The 19,428-nt window shown below is 48.2% G+C and overlaps 1 protein-coding gene across 1 annotated transcript in view; it reads right to left on the reverse strand.

Moving 5' to 3' along the window:
• Nucleotides 1–223: 223 nt before the first annotated feature.
• Nucleotides 224–19,428, reverse strand: part of LOC119385529 (alpha-2-macroglobulin) — a 25,847-nt gene continuing 6,642 nt past the window's right edge. The window contains exons 2-10 of the mRNA XM_049414012.1: nucleotides 19,128–19,337; nucleotides 16,997–17,261; nucleotides 9,612–9,741; nucleotides 4,906–5,118; nucleotides 2,786–2,901; nucleotides 2,528–2,615; nucleotides 1,841–1,915; nucleotides 997–1,099; nucleotides 224–426 (exon numbers count right to left, since the gene is read on the reverse strand). Of these exons, the coding sequence (XP_049269969.1) occupies nucleotides 383–426; nucleotides 997–1,099; nucleotides 1,841–1,915; nucleotides 2,528–2,615; nucleotides 2,786–2,901; nucleotides 4,906–5,118; nucleotides 9,612–9,741; nucleotides 16,997–17,261; nucleotides 19,128–19,337 (1,244 nt within the window). The 3' untranslated portion in view covers nucleotides 224–382. The remainder of the gene's footprint in view (nucleotides 427–996; nucleotides 1,100–1,840; nucleotides 1,916–2,527; nucleotides 2,616–2,785; nucleotides 2,902–4,905; nucleotides 5,119–9,611; nucleotides 9,742–16,996; nucleotides 17,262–19,127; nucleotides 19,338–19,428) is intronic.

The following is a 19,428-nucleotide window of genomic DNA, read 5'->3' on the forward strand; positions in this document are numbered from 1 at the left end:
TTCTCATTAATATTGTGTCTAACAATCTTTGTTCTCGCCGTTCCTGGGTAGATGTAAACTGTCAATCGCCTGTGGCACACACCCGTATACCGCGGCTCGCGGTAAACAGGCATGTACTACTCGTGTCTGGAGGCAAGGGTTTGACGACGTACGCGACAGGATTTTCATCGGAAAAGCATGATTCTCAAGCGGAAAGGCATGATTCTGGTGACGGAAGAAGAGAGAGAGAGAAGAATAAAATATATAGGTGCGAGAAGGTAAATGCGTGTTTCACTTAATGTTGTGCTTGTGACGCGTATTGTCATTGTCGCGTTCGTTCCAACAAAAGGGCGCGAGTAAAAGAAAAAATAACAGTTGAAAAAAAAATGATGAGTGACGTTTACTAGCAGGGCACTACGAGGGAGTAAGGCACAGAGTTGCTGTTTTCTGCAAAGAGAAAAAAGTTTTGAAATGTCATACGGTGTTTTATTTAATGAGACAAAAGATATATACGCTTTGCTAGTGCTGGTTACAAAGTGCTTAGTTGTGCTTCCGTAGACACAGAATGCTGATGAATGACCTGTCGTTTGCACAGCAAGCCGTTTTATAGCGTGTACGAAAGCGAACTAGATCAAAGATAAGCACAGGTCTAGCATAGGCTCGCTGAAATTGACTTGTGCTAGCCGCTTAGCATTGTTACTAATTTCTATAATATTTATGGTTTTAACGAGTGCCCTAACCGTGTAAATGCTTTTATGTCTTTCTGCATGCCAGTGAATACGATAATTACAAGTCATAGGAATGTGTAATACTTTCCTACGTTTGCAAGACTTAATTTAAGCATGACAAATAACCAGGATACGCGTGATAGCGTGTCATCGAAATAGGATTATAACAAAGATTTTTGGACTCTGAAAAATTACGACGAATAATGAAGAACGAGCTAAAAGAAAGCAGACTACATGAGACATACGATAGATGCATCCACACTTATTAAATTCGGTTGTGTGCACTTACCTTGCTCATAATAGTCGTAGACCTTAACTGTGGCGGGCTTCGCGTCTTCAATGGCAAACTCGCGGTGGAGGCGAACGTCGAAGCGCTTGTTTTCTGAGGTTATCTGAAATTAAATAAGTGCCGCCTCTCAGAAAACGTTTGCAGATAAGGGTTCGATTTCAGATCTATATTCATTCCTGAATGAACACGGTAAAAGGTACATCACGAATAGTCCTGATGAGCTGTAATCCTGCTTGTGTAGCCAATAGTATATGAGAAAACTAGGGCCTGTATTCACAAACAGATCCTACGCTAGAATCGGTCGCAAGAGAGATCTTTTGTCAGTGGTGATGCTGGAGGTATTTTTAGCGAAAACAGCTGGTCAATGGAAAATGGCATTCTCGAACCGAAATCTTTGCGAGTTCGCCCCAGAAAGCTATCGACATCGAAATATCCCTCATTGGGAATCTGTATACCGTCGCTATGATTGTCTTCATTATAAATGGTGCAAGTGCAAATATAACAAACTTTGTTCTAGTACCAAGAAGAGTTATCCCGACCTTCTTTCTTTAACTATGTGCAACAGGTTCGTTGCCTTATAGTTCTACACGACCTTACGATTTGTTTGTGCCTTCTTTTTTTTCTTGTCCATGAGCGCAATAATGAACAGGGGCCGAGGTCCCGAAAACAACTTGTGCTGTAATGGGGCGACAATTACGAACGAAGAATGTTTTTGAAATCCGCCCCAGATGTTCGCGATAATAATTCATCACTGAAGGAGTGCGTCTAAAATCAACTTCTGCAGCATGCACTCGCAAATGCGTTCTTGAACTACGCACTTTCGCTTAAAAGCCGGTGGCCTTACCTCCTCAAAGTAGAAGTTGACTTGGTTCTTCTCAACTTCGTGCCTCTTCAGCTTGACGTCTTTCCCACGGTATAGCTGCAGAGAAAACGGCACCACATAAACTCGCATTGCAGCTTAGTAAGTGATCCAAAGGTGTCGGAAAGCTGAATAGCATTACTTTACTAAGAAGGTGTGGCGTCAAATAGCGACCACGTTCTCACGAGTTTGTGAAGGTGCCACAGTTGGTCAAGTAGAATAAAAGAAGCGATGCTTGGCAGGCAGGATTTTTCGGTCACGTCTATTGGCGAGTCCAACAGTGCACATTTCTCATTGACATATTGCGCGTAAATGAGCCGTGGCACCATGTTAGAAGTGAAAATACCAGCACGCCTTTTTTCTGCACCATCCCTTTTGAGTGTTCTGTTAGGCTAAATTGTTTGAAGGTCGTTGATACAAAATAAACTAAGGGAGATGAATGGATCCAGGACTCGTTTCTTTGTTAGATTACTTAATTATGCTCATATAAAATGGTTACACTACACCCCCCCCCCCCGCTCGCCTTCCTTCCCACTATACTGGGCTTGTGAAGAAATATAATGAGAAGAGAATAGTTCGACACTCCAGGCTAATAGGTGAACGCGAATCAGCTAAATGTACCACGGTCACTGATGAATCTTCAATGTACCTATAGCGAGTGCAAGTACGTACGCTGTATATGTGGTTCTCGTCAGGGACGTAGCCGGACAGAAGCTTGAGCTCCAGCACCGCCATGTTAGAGGGCTTCTTGCCATCGTACCTGGCAAAATTATAAAAATAGGTCCATCAAGTAAATGTACCAAACTTCCAAACTCCTCCGATTCACTGAGGAAGAAAAATAGAAAAGGAGAAATTGAAATGTACAACGCGAACAAATTCATACATTTTACTTAGCTGAAAAGTTCGTGTAAGTGCAGGAAATTTGTATACCTGATGGAAATATTGAGCTTGAGGTCGCTGCAATCTGTTGCTTCTTGGGACGGAGTGGCCGTAAGCTCAAAGCCTTCGCTCTTGGATGCCGCGTGAACATTGTACTTCAATGTGGTCTGGAATGGGAAGCAGTAAAAAAGAATTGAAAGTGCGGGTGGGTGATAAATAATGAATTTAGCTAAAAAAAAGGACATTTCACAATTTCACCCGACGAGCGAAGCAATGACAGCGATGTAAAATCTTAGTGCCGCGCTTGAACTCCTAGGACGATGTCCTAACTAAATGTGGGGGCGACGTCAATTGGCGTGACGCAGCACGCAGTGCCACTGCTGCTGCCAGGCAGAAACAACAGCGCCCTAATAGCTACCAAGCGTCTCACAGCGCTGGCGTGATGAAACGCACCGCCATTGGCATGTACTGCAGTTGTGGACTTTGGTAGTGCACAAGATGAGATCAACCGGAAACACTCGCAGTTAGTAAGTGCCCAGTGCAATAATAACGTTTACTGCTCAAATAAATGCATGTACGCGGAGAAGCTCAGAAGGAACGATGAAATTATTGTAGCCTGCGAACGTAGAACAGTCATGCCAGCTGCGGAAGACCGAACACTGCATTTGCTCCGACACGGAGGTGATTGAGCGTGTATTCTAGATGGTCTAACGACTTCGCTTGATGGCTTTTGTGTCCAAACGCACCTTGTGCCGCGTAAAACTCATTTTCCATTTTCTCTGCGCGCCAGCAGTGCATGCGCTTCCAGCATCCGTATAAATTCTGTCGCACTAAATAGGGAGGCTGAGTCTCATCTAGAACTGCGAGAGCACTTCAGTTTGAGTCTTAATGCCGATACGACTACTGCGACACTACCTGGTTCGAAACCGGCCATGGCGGCCGCGTGTTTGAACGGAGACGAAATGCAAGAGGACCGTGTACTGTGCAATATCTGTGCACGTTACTGAAACCTAGGTGGTTGAAATTACCTGGAGCCACAAACTACGGCATGCCTCATAACCGTATCATGATATTAGAGTGCAAAACCCCAGACATTACCTCTGCTGTATTATCATCACAAGTTCTTTTACTTTGACGCTCTGCTAATACGGTTGATGCTTAATGTGTTGTTGAGTGAAATGTGGTTGGGGCGAAATGTGCCGATAAAGCAGGGGCCGGCAACCCGCGGCCTGCGAGGCAGTATTATGCGGCGCCCGGCACGACGTCAGAAACTCCCCCCCCCCCTCCTCCAACTAACGAATGAACACTTCCACGACTTTCTACGTCTGTCGGTAAGCGACCTTTGTGTAGATATTTGCGAGTTGGCTAAGAATTTTCAGCACCAAAAGTCACATGGAGAACGTTTTTTTTTGCTTGTCACCTATGTTTATGAATTGCAACCTTGCGACATACGTGCTGAAGAGAAACATGATTTATATTCTAGGTTTGTATATCATTTCTTTTTTCTCATTGCGTACAAAGCCCCCCCCCCCCCCCCTCCTCCACTGCCCCCAAATCGCCATGCGGCTCCCGCCTTGTCGGCTTCATGATACTCGGCCCTTCGTCTCAAAAGGTTGCCTATTCCTGTTATAAAGCATCAGTCAGCGGCTTTGCATGCTAAGCGTCGGTGACAGTTAATACTTATCTACAGACCTTACACATGCGTTTGGGTGACGTCATAGGGGCTGTGTTTGAATGCGTTTGAATGGCATCATAGGTGACGCAACACTATATTGACACTAACACGAGATTAAAAAATGTTCATCTGACAAACAAAATTTTATACATTACATATAAAAAACAGTATTGCAAAAAAAAATAAAGACAGTTATTGCTTTTCGCGTTTACTAAATGTGCCTCTTTAGCAAATGGAGCTTTGTGATAGACTTGATATTTCTATTTCTTTTGTAATCTTTGGCAAGCTAGAGAACTACGCAGAAAGAATAATACTACTTTTTGCAGTCAACTATTTTGTCAAGTAAATTTTCAAAACATAAATTGGTCCGCAAACAAACCACGTTGTTCCGATTTTATTACGCATTTTAATGTGCCTTAGAAAAAAGGCTATTCAACATTTTCAGAAATGGCCACTGTCTTCAAGCACTTAACGATAGCATGATAATGTGACTCACCGACACCAAAGCGCATCCGGGACCCGTTGCTTCTGAGGTAAGCTTGTTGGGCAACCTCACGACCTTTTTCTCTTGTACCACCAGCTTAGTGTCCTCCTTCAGGTTGTAAGACTCGCTAATGCCGTTGCCGTCAACTTTAACTGTGATGTCCACTGGATCCTTGCTGACAAAGGTGGCGAACGCAGCGAGGGCCTGAAGGCCGAGCACTGTGTCCTGAAATGTTAAATGCGTTTCCATGCTGTAGCATTGCTCCAATTCAAATGCTCAGCATATATGAAATGGGCAACGAATACGCGGTATCACGTGAAATTAAGTAAGATTGTAACACAGCATAAACGACGAAGAGGGACTGTGAAAAGCCTCTGAATCTTTAATGCAGATCAGTTGGACTTGGAGAAAAGCATGGAACGTTATAAGCACTATTTCTATTCGTGACCCCACTGGCACGTTTACGACGCTCTTCTAAAATCAAATGAAATCAGTTACATTTACCAGTATACATTGTGGCTGATCATATTGGGATGAAGGCTACGCGCATATCTTATAGCCCAGTGTGAGCGTACAGCATGTATCCGGCGTAATTTCATCAAGTATGGAATATCTTGATCAAATCACGCTTCTGTAACAAACTAACTAGATGCAATATAAGGAATAACTAAATGTAAGACGACGCACACGCACTGATTCTCCGTGTGAAATCTGTTGCCGTGCCAATGAAGACAATGTATAGCAAAAGGCACCAGTTTTTTTATTGCGGTAGCAATTATATGGCCACTCTCGGCGGATTTTTGTCGTCGCCATCGTCGTCACGTCCCGGATATGTATATGTATGTATATATAAATAAAAGCCACAAAGAAAAATAATTCAGAAGAAAAAATCCCCACCATATCCACAAAGTGAATGATGCTAGGGGAGCTTGCTCGGAGATAATCGGGTAAACCGTGAATGCCCCGTACAATTTCTCTACTGTCATATAAAGACGTGACACGTTGTTATAGTAGGGATTGTCGTCAGGTTGTTGTCGAACCACAAGCGGTCGCAGACCTTGCAGCTGTGGCCGAACGTGTGGTCGAGGAAATCGCGCTTGAAGCGGGCGTCGGCGCCACCAACTTCAGGTAGCGACCGCTTTCCACGCTTGGCCGCTGCATCATACGCCCGTACCTCTTCGAGGTTCCCTTGCCGCCGCTTCCGCGCTGCTTCGGCTTCGCAGGCTTGTACCTCGGGGACCGCGCGAGGCTGACGTCTCTCTTCGGCCTCGCGAGCTCTCACCGCAGGGTCTTGGCTATAGTGTTGGCAGCAAGCGCGTGCTGCTGCTGCCTTGCGAGTCCTCCGCACCGCCACTTTGTCTTCTTCGCTCATGTCATAGTATCGAAGCGCACTGACTGACGACTGTCGAAAGAGGAAGCGCGCAGCTGTGTCCCTCTAGCGGTCTCCTATCAAACTAGAGCACGCGCCGGAATGGAGCGAGCGCCGCATGCTACATTTGGGTATGCTATATGTGGTTTTGCCTGCGTTAATATCATCATCAAGGCGCTCGAAGAACAAGAGGAAGAAGACTTCTTTTTCGCGCGAGCGTACGCTTAGCCAAGCTAGCGGGAGCAATGAGAACTAGTGGCTACTACGGCGATGGGCAAGCACCGAGCGTAAGGAGCAAGCCCCCAAAATTTCCGAAGCGCTCGACCGGGGTTTCGAACCTGTGACCCCTCGCTCCGCAGCTGGCTGCTTTAGATAATTACGCTATGCCTCATTCGTCCTCCGGAATGCTAACGGCAGAATACAAACGCACGCGGCGTTGGGTGAAACGCACGGGACGCCACACGTGGCGAAATTAAAATTATACGAGGCGCGAGCCATGCTGCATCGTTGCCCACGCTGCGTTTGCGTCCTATCGCTGGCAACCCACGCTAGTTTTCCATTTTGGGTTTGTCCGCCACTCGTGGCCAGTCGGCCAGGGAAAAAGAAGAGCGTCCCGTGGCTCATGGTGGCGCGAGCTAGTGGGAACGCTTTGGGTCTTGTAGATCCCCCGTTAAGCGTTCCGAAACAGTTTTTATTGCACGTCCTGACCTGTATTTTAGATTATATTGGCCGCGATTTCATACGTCTCAAATTTTATTTATAGAAAGCCTTCTTGACAAAATAAACGTTAAAATAATGACCTGTGTATCATCAGTAATAGTAACAACTCTACTAAAATACAGTTTGATGATATTTTTCCAAGCAATGCAAAACTAATGCCATACCACTTAATAAACGTTATATTAAGCGATTACCTGAAACATAAGCCAATTAAGACAGTGATAGCGATGGATGCTTCCCAAAGTGAAGTAAAATGTGGAATTGGGATTTTCTCTCCTACTCTAGACTGCTCGTTTTCCCTTCGCCTTCCAGATTTTGTGCCAATCTTTGTAGCACAATTTTTAGCCATCAGTCTAGCAATAGGTAAATTAGAAGCATCAATAAGCTCCGGAATAAATTTGACGGACTCACTATCAGTATGTTCTCCTTCGCTGCAAATGAGGACTTGTATGTTTTGAATGCTTTCAAATCATTAGTTATAGTGCGCATAAATTTCATCAAGTTAGTGTGGGTTTTTGGGCATAAGGGCCTATTTATGAATGAAATAGCAGATGCGCTAGCTAGGTCATCATTGAATGGCCCGGTAATTCAGGTATTGCCCGCATGCAAATTCATTACAAGTGCTAGATTTAGGAGGAAAATGATGTTAGAGGAGTTTTCCGCACAGCCATTAACGACCATATTAGAATTCCAGCATTTAAATCATCAGTGGAATACTAAAATATGTTAATCACGAGCAATAGAAGTCGTAATCACAAGACTACGTTGTCAGACTCCCTATCTAAATTTTTATCTACACAGAGCTGGTCTGGCAGCTTCGCCTAATTGTTCTTTATGCGGAATACGTGAGAAAACGCAGCACTATATCATTTCCTGCAAGAGGCCCTCTACCTTGCGCAAAAATACCTCAGGTGTCGTTTTCCGGCTGTTTAGATTAGAATTAAATGTACGAAGTGTACTGTCTTTCGGTGCTTTTTCTCTGAGCCACAGTGACGGGAAAATTGCTGATGCATTGCAGGAGTTTCTTAGAGGTTCCAAAATATTTAGGTTATAAAATCTACGTCTCCAAATTTTTATTTCTATTTTCTTTTGTTCTTTTTAGCCCAAATATTCGGTTTTATTGCTTCATTTCTATTCTGTATTGTTACTGTTAGTAGAATCTTAATTCTAATTCATTTATAGTTCTTCCGTATCAATTAAACAAAGCTCGAACTTCAATTTCAAATTTGCCTTTAAAAATTAACCGGTTCTTGGACAATCCCCAGTGTGGCTATGAGCCACAGCTTCTAGGGTCTACTCTACTCTTGTAGACATGCCACAGGAGGGAAGAAACGAAACGGCTGAACCAGAATCACAGTATATATGTGACACCGCAACCAGAATCCTGAGGCAAACATAACATCGCAAACGCGCAATGCACCCATGAAGAAAAGAAACGTACGGCACAAGCGTTGACTAACAACTGCTTTATTCTTTCATACGCAAATGCATACATAAGCCCAAGGCAAACTGCAACGCAGCCAACGAATTGTTCGCAGATTTGTCTGTACGACTGCGGAAGAACAATAGGCGCTTCACAGCTAGTTGAGGCGCTACAGCAGCAACGGCTTCCTGCATCGTCATCTATACTCGCTTCCGGAACCGCATCACTCTCTCTGATTGAACGCGAAACGGCAGGACCTCCGCAATATCGCAACGTTACGTATCGCAATGCTAACAAGAGCACATCTTTTGAAAGCGCACTGGACCTTGCGGGAAAGACCACAGGCGCCTGCCTCGCGCGCACTTTAATCAACGTAGTAAACTGTGTAGAGCCCGAAGTGCTGTGGAATGTAGATATTCCTCGCCAGGCGGGGAATATCTACATTCCGCAGCACTTCCACATTACAAGAGAGACACACCGCAAAGGAGTGTTTTTGTTGTCCCTAATATTGAGGTTGTAAATCGGTGCATTTGCCGCCGACATATTTGCGCAGTAATGCTCCTACCGTGTCTTCCACGAGCTCTATACAGGGTGTTTCCGCTAACTTGCGCCAAATATATATTTTAACTTCGCTAGTTTCGCGTAAAAACGCTGGAAAAAATTTAAACAGAGCAGTTATCTTAGCATAGATTAAATAAACCTACGTTTCTGAACAAGCGCTACAAACTTTTTATTGAAGAGTTTTTGTTGGAGCTAATATTTTAAAAGTCAATTAAACACTCTTCGTTAATTACCGAGCTTTGCGGATTGGGAAAGACATCATGACGTGCTGCATATTGCTGAGAAGAATAGTGAATAGTGACTTGTGTAGTGCATGTATTTTTTTTAATACTTGGCGCTACACTCTTAATCAGATCCCGCTTAAAGAGCTAGATATAGTCCGGAAACCGGGAATTTTTCATTTGGTTTCCTTAGCATAGCCAGCACCGAACCAGGACCTGATTAAGAGTGCAGTTAACTGAAAGACCCTGTTCATTCGCGCAAACATTGTATAGTCTCACAAAGAACGTGAGGTTCAAGTTATTGGGGAGACCGCTATCTACATTTGCACTTGCAAGTTTTCTGCAATTTTACGTAAAACGAAAGAAATTGATGGCAGAGCATATCAGGGACATTTATGTGCAGGAGACGAAAAGTGGAATATACCTGCGTAGACGGGAAGCCTCCGCGGCTGTTTCTCTTGGTTGCCATCCAGCGGACAATTGGCTGTGCCTTATTCAGGTTCTCCTCTGGGTTCAGCTTGAGGTAGGCCAGCACCGCGTACGCCTTTCGTTTCCTTTCAAAAAGCGTCAGAGACAATTACGTTCGATGATGCTTCGCGCGCAGACCGTCCCAACAATTGCCCGAAAAAGTCACTCGTACATGTTTCTGCCGGGTCGACAAACCGACCCGCGGAGAAAGAACGCGTCGGAGGGAACGGCTCCCCTCGCGCGCGTCCCCCAACCCCCACTGCGGAGGCACTGTGCACTGCAGAGCGGGCGAAAGGGACCACCCGCTGCTCAATAGCTCAAGCAGTTTGACGGTGGAAGAGAAAGCTCGCCTCTCATCGCTTCTGAATGAATATGACGCCATATTCACAGAACAGCCTGGCTGCACTGCGCTAGTTAGGCACAAAATTGAGACAGGCGATGCTTCTCCTTGGAAATGCAATCCTCGGCCGGTGAGTTTGGCTAAGAGGAAAGCATTAGACAGCGCTCTGGACGAACTGCTCGATACAGGCGTTGTCGAAAGGTCAGAGAGCCCGTGGGGTTTTCCCGTGGTGCTGGTACCGAAAAAGGATGGGACGACCCGCCTTTGTGTTGACTACCGTCGCCTGAACGAGGTAACACGCAAGGATGCATATCCTCTTCCTAGCATTCCTCGATCGTGTCCAATGTTGGCGGAGCGAAGTACTTCACTACGCTCGATGATAGCAGAGGATACTTTCAGGTGGAGGTAGATCCCCGTGACCGAGAGAAGACTGCCTTCACTTGTCACAGGGGCCTTTTACAGTTTACCCGTATGCCATTCGGTCTTGTCGGTGCGCCTGCGACTACCAGCGCCTGATGGACCGCGTCTTAGGTGATGCAAGGTGGCACTAGGCTCTTGCTTACCTGGACGATGTCGTGGTATACTCACGAACCTTTGATGAGCACTTACGCCATCTCAGGGACGTGCTGGAGCGTCTGAGGTCGGCGGGAATAACGCTAAACCCGGCCAAGACTCAGATTGCCGAAACCCGAGTAACGCTACTGGGTTTCACGTTGGATAACGGTCGCCTTCTGCCGTGTGATGACAAGGTTCAGGCATTATCGAACTATCCATCACCGACAGACATAGGTGGACTGAGACGCTTTCTGGGGCTGGTGAACTTTTATCGTCAGTTTATTCCAGATTGCGCTGCACTGCAAGCCCCCTTGACACTTCTGTTGAGGAAAGGTGAGCGGTGGAGATGGGGTCCCGAGCAAGAGGGGGCACTGCGCAACCTCGTTAAAGCGCTCGCGGAAACCACTGAATTAAGGCTAGCGGACCTCAGCAAACATTTTGTGATCCAAACGGACGCCAGCGACCTCGGCCTAGGAGCGGTTTTGCTCCAACAGCACGAAGGTGGCTTGCGGCCGGTAGCTTTTGCTAGCCGCTCCTTGACTCCCGCAGAGAAAAAGTATTCAGTGACGGAAAAGGAATGTTTGGCAATCATTTTTTGCCCTCAAAAAGTTCGATTACTATATTGACGGAGTTCAATTTGTTATCGAGACTGATCACATGGCACTAACTTGGCTTAGACGCCTAGGGGAGCCGAGCGACAGGCTTGCACGATGGGCACTTTTCCTGCAGCGATACGACTTTACCGTTCGCTACAGGAAAGGAAAGAGCAACGTTGTGGCGGACGCACTTTCGCGCGCGCCCGTTGATTGTGAGAAGAGTAACATTACTACTCAACTCACCTCGCCCGAAGTCGTGCCAGAGAGCGACGTAACTGTTGCGACGCTCGATGTTGTCACGAGGGGTAACATTAATACCCATCCTGACACATTTGAAACTCAGCCTAAGAGCAGAGTAACTGCTACACTGCTCGACGGCGAGTCCTCACGGAAGGGCGGACAACCCACCTTCAAATGAGGAGAGCGTTAACCACTTGGACTGCGTCAGTTCAGTGGGGAACGTGTTCAGCAGGAAGGAGCTATTAGAGGCCCAGCGGGAGGATCCATTTTGCAAAAAGGTGTTTGAGGGGCTCCGGGAGCCCGGCGGCGCATGTTGACGCAGCTGGTATTGCTGTTAATGCGCGGCGCTCTGAAACAGCTGGTAATGCTGTGAGCGTGTTGGATTCCTACCTGCTAGACTCTGACGACACTTTGCCGAGATACATTCCTGCGGAGAAGGATACACATGAGTCCTTCAAAGCGGTGATCCCACGCACGTTGAGAGGAGCACTGTTAGGCTACTTTCACGATACGTGCATCGCTGGGCATGCAAGTGGCCCTAAGACTTACCTTAAGTTGTGCCGCTTCGCTACCTGGCCAGGCATGAAACGGGATGTAACACGCTACGCCCGCTCATGCAATGTGTGCCAACGCGTGAAGCCGCGTGGTGGACGCCCACCCGGGCTCATGCAGCCGACCCAAAGCCAAACACCCTGGCAAATAGTGGCTTGTGACGTCATGGGACCTTACCCAAGAACACCGAGAGGAAACCAATTCCTTCTCGTCGTCACAGATCACTTCACTAATGGGTGGAACTGTTCCCCCTACGAAGGCTGACGGCACGCATTATCATGGAAAAGCTCACCGAAGTGTTCACGAGATTCGGCTATCCAAAGCAGTTAATTACGGACAATGCGTCCTATTTCACCGCCAAATTTTCGTGGACTCTTGTGCAGCCCGGGCATTAAGCACAAGAGAACAACCACGTACCACGCCAGGCAAATCCAACCGAACGTGTAAACCGCAACATCAAGCACATGCTTGTTGCTTTTGCGGGGACGCACAAGGATTGGGACAATTGCGTCCCTGAAATCGAATTTGCTCTGAGGACGACCGTGAACCGCTCGACTGGCTTAACCCCCGCCACTCTCAATTTTGGGAGAGAGCTGCTGAATCCCGTAGAACATACTCTACAGGAACGCAGCACGGAACTGGCTGCTTCGTCGGCACGCGCTGATTATGCAGCTGGGCTGCGCGCGAAGGTGACGGAGGCTTTAGGCAAAGCACGACGGAACCTGAGCACTGCTCGTGGGGAGCAGAAAGCGCAGTATGACCGCTCTCATCGGGACGTTCAGTACAAGTGGGCAACCTGGTGTTAAAGCGCAATCATGTCCTAAGCGATGCCAGTAAGAAATTCTCAGCTTCTCTGGCACCGAAGTGGATAGGACCGTACCGGGTAGGAGAGACTGTCTCTTCTCTCGTGTACAAGCTGACGGACTTAACGCTAAGACCGATCGGCGGACCGGTGCATGTCTGCGATGTCAAACCCTACTTTGACAGAGGGAACGAGTGGCCCGAGGGAAACGCTTCCCCGCGCCCGCAGGCAGTGACATCCGAAGGCACGGCTCGACATACGAGCTCAGTGCGACGTTACAACTTGCGATCTCGGCAGAACTAACTCTGTCCGGTTCGTAGGGGCTTCATTGTGCGTGATATCGGATGGGACGCTCCTCTGATATCTAGCACGCAACCTTCGAGAGCGAGCACGCGCTTGCTTTTTCGGAGAGTAAGAGAGGGGCTAACTTGTGTTCGAGTCGCAGATCACCCATCGGCAGCATTTCAACAACAGCCAAGCCAAAACGACCGTTTGCGCCAGCAGATGCCCCATAGCCCGGCACTTCATCAAGCCGTCAACGCAAGCAGAGAGCGGCGACACCAAAAGCCCACAGCAGCAGCCAGAGTCAAGGCGAAAGAAAACAGCAAAACAGCTTCCGGTCCCGAATGGTCTCGGTGGAGAAGAATTCGCGGAACCACTGCACAGCCCGGCGAAGAGTTGCAGACCCGGCGACAGAACTGCGGAGTGCACCCGCGGTACGAGCGCGGTATCCCGCTGCGCAGAACGGGGGTTGCAGCCGGCCAGCCGCAGCGTCGGGGAACTTTCGACTCCAAGCGCCTTAGGAAGAAAAGGAGCGAAAGAGAGAGAAAGAAAGAACGGGAGGAGCAGCAGAGACCACGAGAAGAGGCGAGCGGAGGAGGCCGCTGGACAGAGCACGACGCATCCACTTCGTTCGTAATCGCTTTCGCGTGTCGGCACGGCAACATACAACAGCACATAACACCATGTCCGCGCAGGGTGCGGTACAAGCCGACATCACGAAGAGGCGCTGTCCTGGCTCGCGCCGGAGCCCAGGCGCACGCTACAAGCGGCCACGCCATGCCTTATCCGATTCCCGCTGCCCACAAATCGCCCAACACCAGCAACCAGGGAGGTGCGTAGGCAGCACCAGGCCGTCCGGACGCCCCCGGATCATCCGAGCCTGTCGTCCAGGGTCCATCGCCAGCACCGGGCGCGAATCACAAAACGCGCTCGGTCGCCTCCTGGACGTTTCAGGCCGGCACGGAGCCGCCCAACTCCTACTTCTCGGTGGCACCGCGGAAGAAACAGCAGCGGGCGCAACGCTCGAAGCCCGAGAACCGGCTGTTCGCGCCGTTCCAGGGGCGGAAGATCGCCGACATCGACCGACAAGCAAGGGGAGCCTGCCTCCCGCCGCACCTGGGTCCACCTTTTGTGAGTGCGGCGGACTGCTGTTGCATGAGGCCCACGGGCGTTTCGCTCTCACATAAAGGGTGGGCGGCGGCACAAAAGGACGGCAAATTGGGAAGCGCAGCCACTGCGACGGAACGACATTCATCCGCCGCCTTCAATCGGAGCCGCAATTCGCCAGGTGGGTGGCGTCGCTGGCTTCGGGAGCGACGACGCCAGCCCCAGCGGATCCACCGTCACAGCCGCCGACCATCGAGCAGCGGTCAACACCGGCCAACGCCACACCTGACACGGCGTCGACCGACGGACCAGCGACGCCGGTCGTGGACGAGACCGACTGCGCGCTCGTGGACTTCGACTTTGACGTGTTAATTTAATTTGGCCCCTCCTCTTAAGCCCAGGTGATGTCGGTCTTCTTTTTTTTTTGGCTAAAGGGTTCAATTAAGGAGGGGGGGATGTGGGGTTGCACAGGCAACCCATTGTCTTCAACGCGGCGGCACCTCGGCTTCGCGCTACGTTTGTACGCGCAGTGGCGAGGGGGGTTGCGTGGGAGAGGGCACGTGCCGCTCCCGCAGCTCTTCGCGCCCTGCTCCCTGGCCGAAGTCGAGATGCCCCGTCTTCCTCCTTCCCTTTCTGGAGAGACTCCTCTCCAGACCCCAAGGGACGCACGCCGCTTCCTTGGCAGGGCTGTTGAAGAATAACGGAAAGGTGGGCGAGGTTGGTTAGGGTTCATAGTGTAATGTATGGGGCAGCGCTAGAACGAAGACAAGGACGAGAAAAGACAGGACATGCGCTGTGGCAACTCTAGAACGAAGACAAGGAGGAAGTCCTTGTCTTCGTTCTAGCGCTGCCCCATACATTGATCGAGTCGGGAGCCACCCAAACGCCATCACCCCCTGCGCAACGCCCAGTCTATTGTGAGGTAACTTACTGCCTCAGGGCCGGACTGCGAAGCCACGAGAGGTGAGTCGAACCTTATCGCTCTCAATCTCGTGTGCTTCCTATTTTGTTGTTGTTTTGACGTTGTCGTGCGGAACTTCTCCGCCACTTCGTTCTTACCTTGTATTTTGTTGCGTTGGTGGCGCTTTTGGCACAATAAACTGTGTCAGGCAAAGAACTCGTCTCTGTTACCACTGGCCTGAAACCCGCCGCGGTCGCAACTTACGCGAACCGCGGGATAGGGGGTCACAGCTCTGCCTGTTAGGGCTGCTGCGTAGCACTAGTAGCGAGTAACTACACTCCTGTAGTGCGCTGTGTGATCCAAAGACGGGGAAGTTTCGCACGCGCGGATCTGTTCGTTACAAAGTAACCCCTATAGTGTGTATTCTGCAAAGGCAGAATTTCCACCCGCAGAAGAATGTTACGGCGCTTGTTTCAATATGCGCTTTGCTTCTTTATTTTTTTTGTGTCAGAAACTTCACTACGCGTGAATGTTAAAGACCTTAATAATGATGGTCCACGTAGAAGCACAATTGCTGTTATAAATAATGAGAGAAGAGGTAAAATTACTAATAGTGACTTATTTCTACAAGTTTTAGCCATAGTGTTAATGGTGTATTGCGTAAAGTGCAGGCTATAACCAGGATACAAGGCCAAAAAGGCTAGTTTCCTGCATATACATAGCGGTGCACGCATGACTTGACTAAGAGTGTAGTTGTGTTGGGTTCAGTCGATAAATATCAAGAAAAGGCTATGATGCGCCAGCCTCAATGGTAGCGCTTATTCATAAAAGGTGCCTATATGCTTCTGCACTAGCATCGAATACCAGATCGCGGTAAGTCCGACCGCGGCGGCATCATTTTCGATGGAGACAAAAATGCGTGAGTCCTGTGTACTTACATTTAGGTGTATATTAATGAAACTGAGGTGGTCGAATGGAAGGTAGTGGAATGCTCCGGAATTTTCCAGAGCGTTTTACTACGGCGTCCCTCATAATCATATCGTGGTTTTGGGACGGTAAACCCCAACAATTAATATTATTAGCCTCAAACACTGTTGGCTTTCTCACAGACCGACGAAATTAAGGTAATGCTTCGCTATCACTTACTGCAAGAGCCTCGTGAACGCGGCGAAGCGAGAAAGAAAAAAAACATTCGAGTGTACCGTCACAACTCACTTTGTCCTTCGTCAGCTGATTGTCCTGCTTCAAAAGGTGAACGCTCTTGTCCACAATGCCCACACCGCAATAGGAGTGAGGAGAGCCGTACAAGTGGATGGCAGCGGATGTCGCTGGTTGGACTACCTCTGAACCGAATCTCATTGTCACCTGTCGAGACAAAAACGCCACACACCCGTAACGAATGCATGCACGCGTAAAACACGTATAGGTTGGCACATGAATTTGCTTTACGGCTGTTAACGTTTGAAGAAAATCCATTACCGTACGCGAAAGGCTGGCTTACTTTCGAATCAAGAGGAATTGAAGAATTCAGAGGGTTAAAACGTAGTCCGTGAACAGGTTGAGTGGCAAGTTTTAAATGGTGCGAAAGACGTTGCTGTTCACACGAATGACAAACATGAACGCGATGGCAAAACACTGAACGATGGACGTTGCCATTCACAGCCAACGTTTTTGACAATGGGGAATCTTCTTTACCAGAACAAGAAAGATACACGAAATGGCCCGCATGAGGAAAGTACAATGTGTACTGGAATTTCTCAAGTTCTTTTACGAATCCTCAATTGATCTTGTACTTGAATAACTGACAACATATTGGTATTAAAAGGCAACATTATCTCGCGTAAATTGTTTAACTTTCGAAATGAAACTTGCTTTGTTAACTGTAGCTTCGTGTGAAGAGCCGCATTTGGTACGTTTATTTCACCATTCCCTGAACGTCACCTATATTAGAAAGCAATAGACTAACGTTGTTTTCGAGGCACTTTTCCACTTCGAACTGTTCAAGTCCGCGATGACCTCGCCGTCGGGGCGGACATAGAAGGCCAGCACTTTAACTCGGGGCACGTAGCTGTAGTCCGGTTCGAGTTCAAACTCGAAGCTGCCCGTCGACATTGGGCTTCCGGCCATATTGCTCGAAGCATCGCGTTCAAGTCTCCTCCACCAAAAGCTGGCGTCAGGGTTGAAGGCAACATCCACGACCTTGTCCTTGAGTATCTTACCACGAGCATGATCTGCAAACGAGAAACAGTTTTTTTCCGATTTCAAATGAAAACATTAGCTTTACTTGCATATAATTAACCGTGATAGCGCTGAAAAAGGATACGTGTCACTCCTCTCGCACTGTCTGTGACTCCCCCGTAATGTGGAGAACATTCAGGCCTGCGGCATCGTCATCTAACGCACCGCCCTAGCGAATTTGTTAATCGTACCTATTCTACCCATGACAGCTACAGTATGAACTGCGAACTAATTGTAAGATAATATGTACAAATAGCCATAGTATTTGCTGCGCAGTTGCGTAGCCAGAAATGTTTATCGGAAGGGGGGGGGGTTCAACCATACTTTATGTATGGTCGTGTGCGCTTTTGTATAAGTGCGTGTACATATACACATTCAAAATTGAAAAATTCGGGGGATTTGACCCCCCAACCCTCTCCCCACCTTGGCTACGCCAGTGTTGCAGCTAACCATAATATAGCAACTCCAAGCACAGAGAAACGTTTGGCGTTCAGCAGTGTGGTCTTCTTTCATCACAACCTCAATTTACAAATATGAAGGCACCAGTACCAGGATCATGTAAACACTTAACATTTCGCAAAGCGAAGGGTGAGTGAGCACTCTAGCGCGAAACTCGTCCACACAGCGGAGCAACAAACTCCGTATTGACAGCTAGACCTTTTCAAACGGAGAGCGAAGAGAGGAAGAGAGAGCGAAAGGTATCAAGGACGAAAGAAACGAGAGGGAATGGAGAGAATGAAATGACAGAGACATAAAAAGGCAAGAACGCTGGTCTCCGATATCGCAGTTCTCGCGTTTGGGCGCGCTGTCTCAAGGTCCCAGAAAAACAATAATTTCCGACGAAGAGGCGCCGACGACGAGGACCTACTCTACTTAATTCTTTTTATTTTTTTTAGGGGCGAATGACCTTAGACCTAGCTTTGTCGTCGAGGCTGACTGTACGCTGCCATGGTGGTTAGAAAACCTTGCTATAGTCGAAACATGTGTGTATGTGAATCAAAAAAGTTTACAACAGCCGAAAAACAATCGCAATTGTGATAAAACAAAATAAAACACCTACAAGCACAAATCCTTATACTAGTCGGCGACCTCAACGTACACTTTATGGACCTTAGGACCGAGCTTTGTCATCGACTCTTTATGTCACTTTGTGTCACACAATTTACATTATATGGAATAATGCTCGGGTAACATACGTGAGACACAAAAAAAGGTTGAACGGTACACTAATACAATCATAATTGTGACAGAACAATATAAAATCCCTACAAGCACAAACCCTTGATACTAGTCGGCGACTACAACGTAGCCATTATGGACCTTAGGACCTAGCTTCGCCACTCGTCATCCTTCGCTTCGTAGAGATGAGTTCCATACCACACATTCTCTTTCTGCCACAAAATAAAAAGGTGAAAACAGGATAAATACAGGCATTAAACACCCATCAATGAATCATATGACAGCACAATGCACGCTGGAGTGAAAATACACGAGAGGACGCTGCGGTGCAAATGCGTAGTTAAGCGCGTTCCAGACCACACATTCTCTTTCTGCCAGGATGAAAACGGATGTAAGGCGCACCATGTGGCGGCTCAACGGGAACGCCGACGACAAGCTACTCAAGAGGCGAGGGTGCGGGAAGCGGTGGCAAAACAGCAAAAACGACAGACGGGAGATTCACGGCACCGAACCATCCCAGTGCTTCGCTCCCTCACCATCATTCACTTTGTGGATATGCGTGGATTTTTTTTCTCAAAGACCTTACTTCCCTGGCAGAGAGTTCTCGGAGAACGGAGCGAGCACTTACCGCGAATTGGTTTTGCGCTCCTGGCTCTCTGAAAAGTAGTCTATTGCCCCACCTGGAAGTGCAACCGCTTCTGCGTCTCGGGCCCCGTATCGCAAGCGCACGGAGTGTTTTCCCGCGCACGGAATGGGGCCCTTCGACGGCTCGAGCTGCATGAAATTGCTGCTAGGCGATACCAGGCCTGGAGGCGGAGCGTGCTCTTTGGCTGGTTTATCTCCACGCCGTACGTGCTGTACTTCACGGTCTCGTAGTTCATCGCCACCGCCTGGAACAAAGAATCGAGGGCGTTGATGAGAGTGTTACATTGGACGTTAGGCGAAGATAAGATGACGGCGACACAAAAATTCCGGAGCGCG

Source organism: Rhipicephalus sanguineus, chromosome 3 (genome assembly GCF_013339695.2).
Source record: "Rhipicephalus sanguineus isolate Rsan-2018 chromosome 3, BIME_Rsan_1.4, whole genome shotgun sequence".
Classification (NCBI taxonomy): domain Eukaryota; kingdom Metazoa; phylum Arthropoda; class Arachnida; order Ixodida; family Ixodidae; genus Rhipicephalus; species Rhipicephalus sanguineus.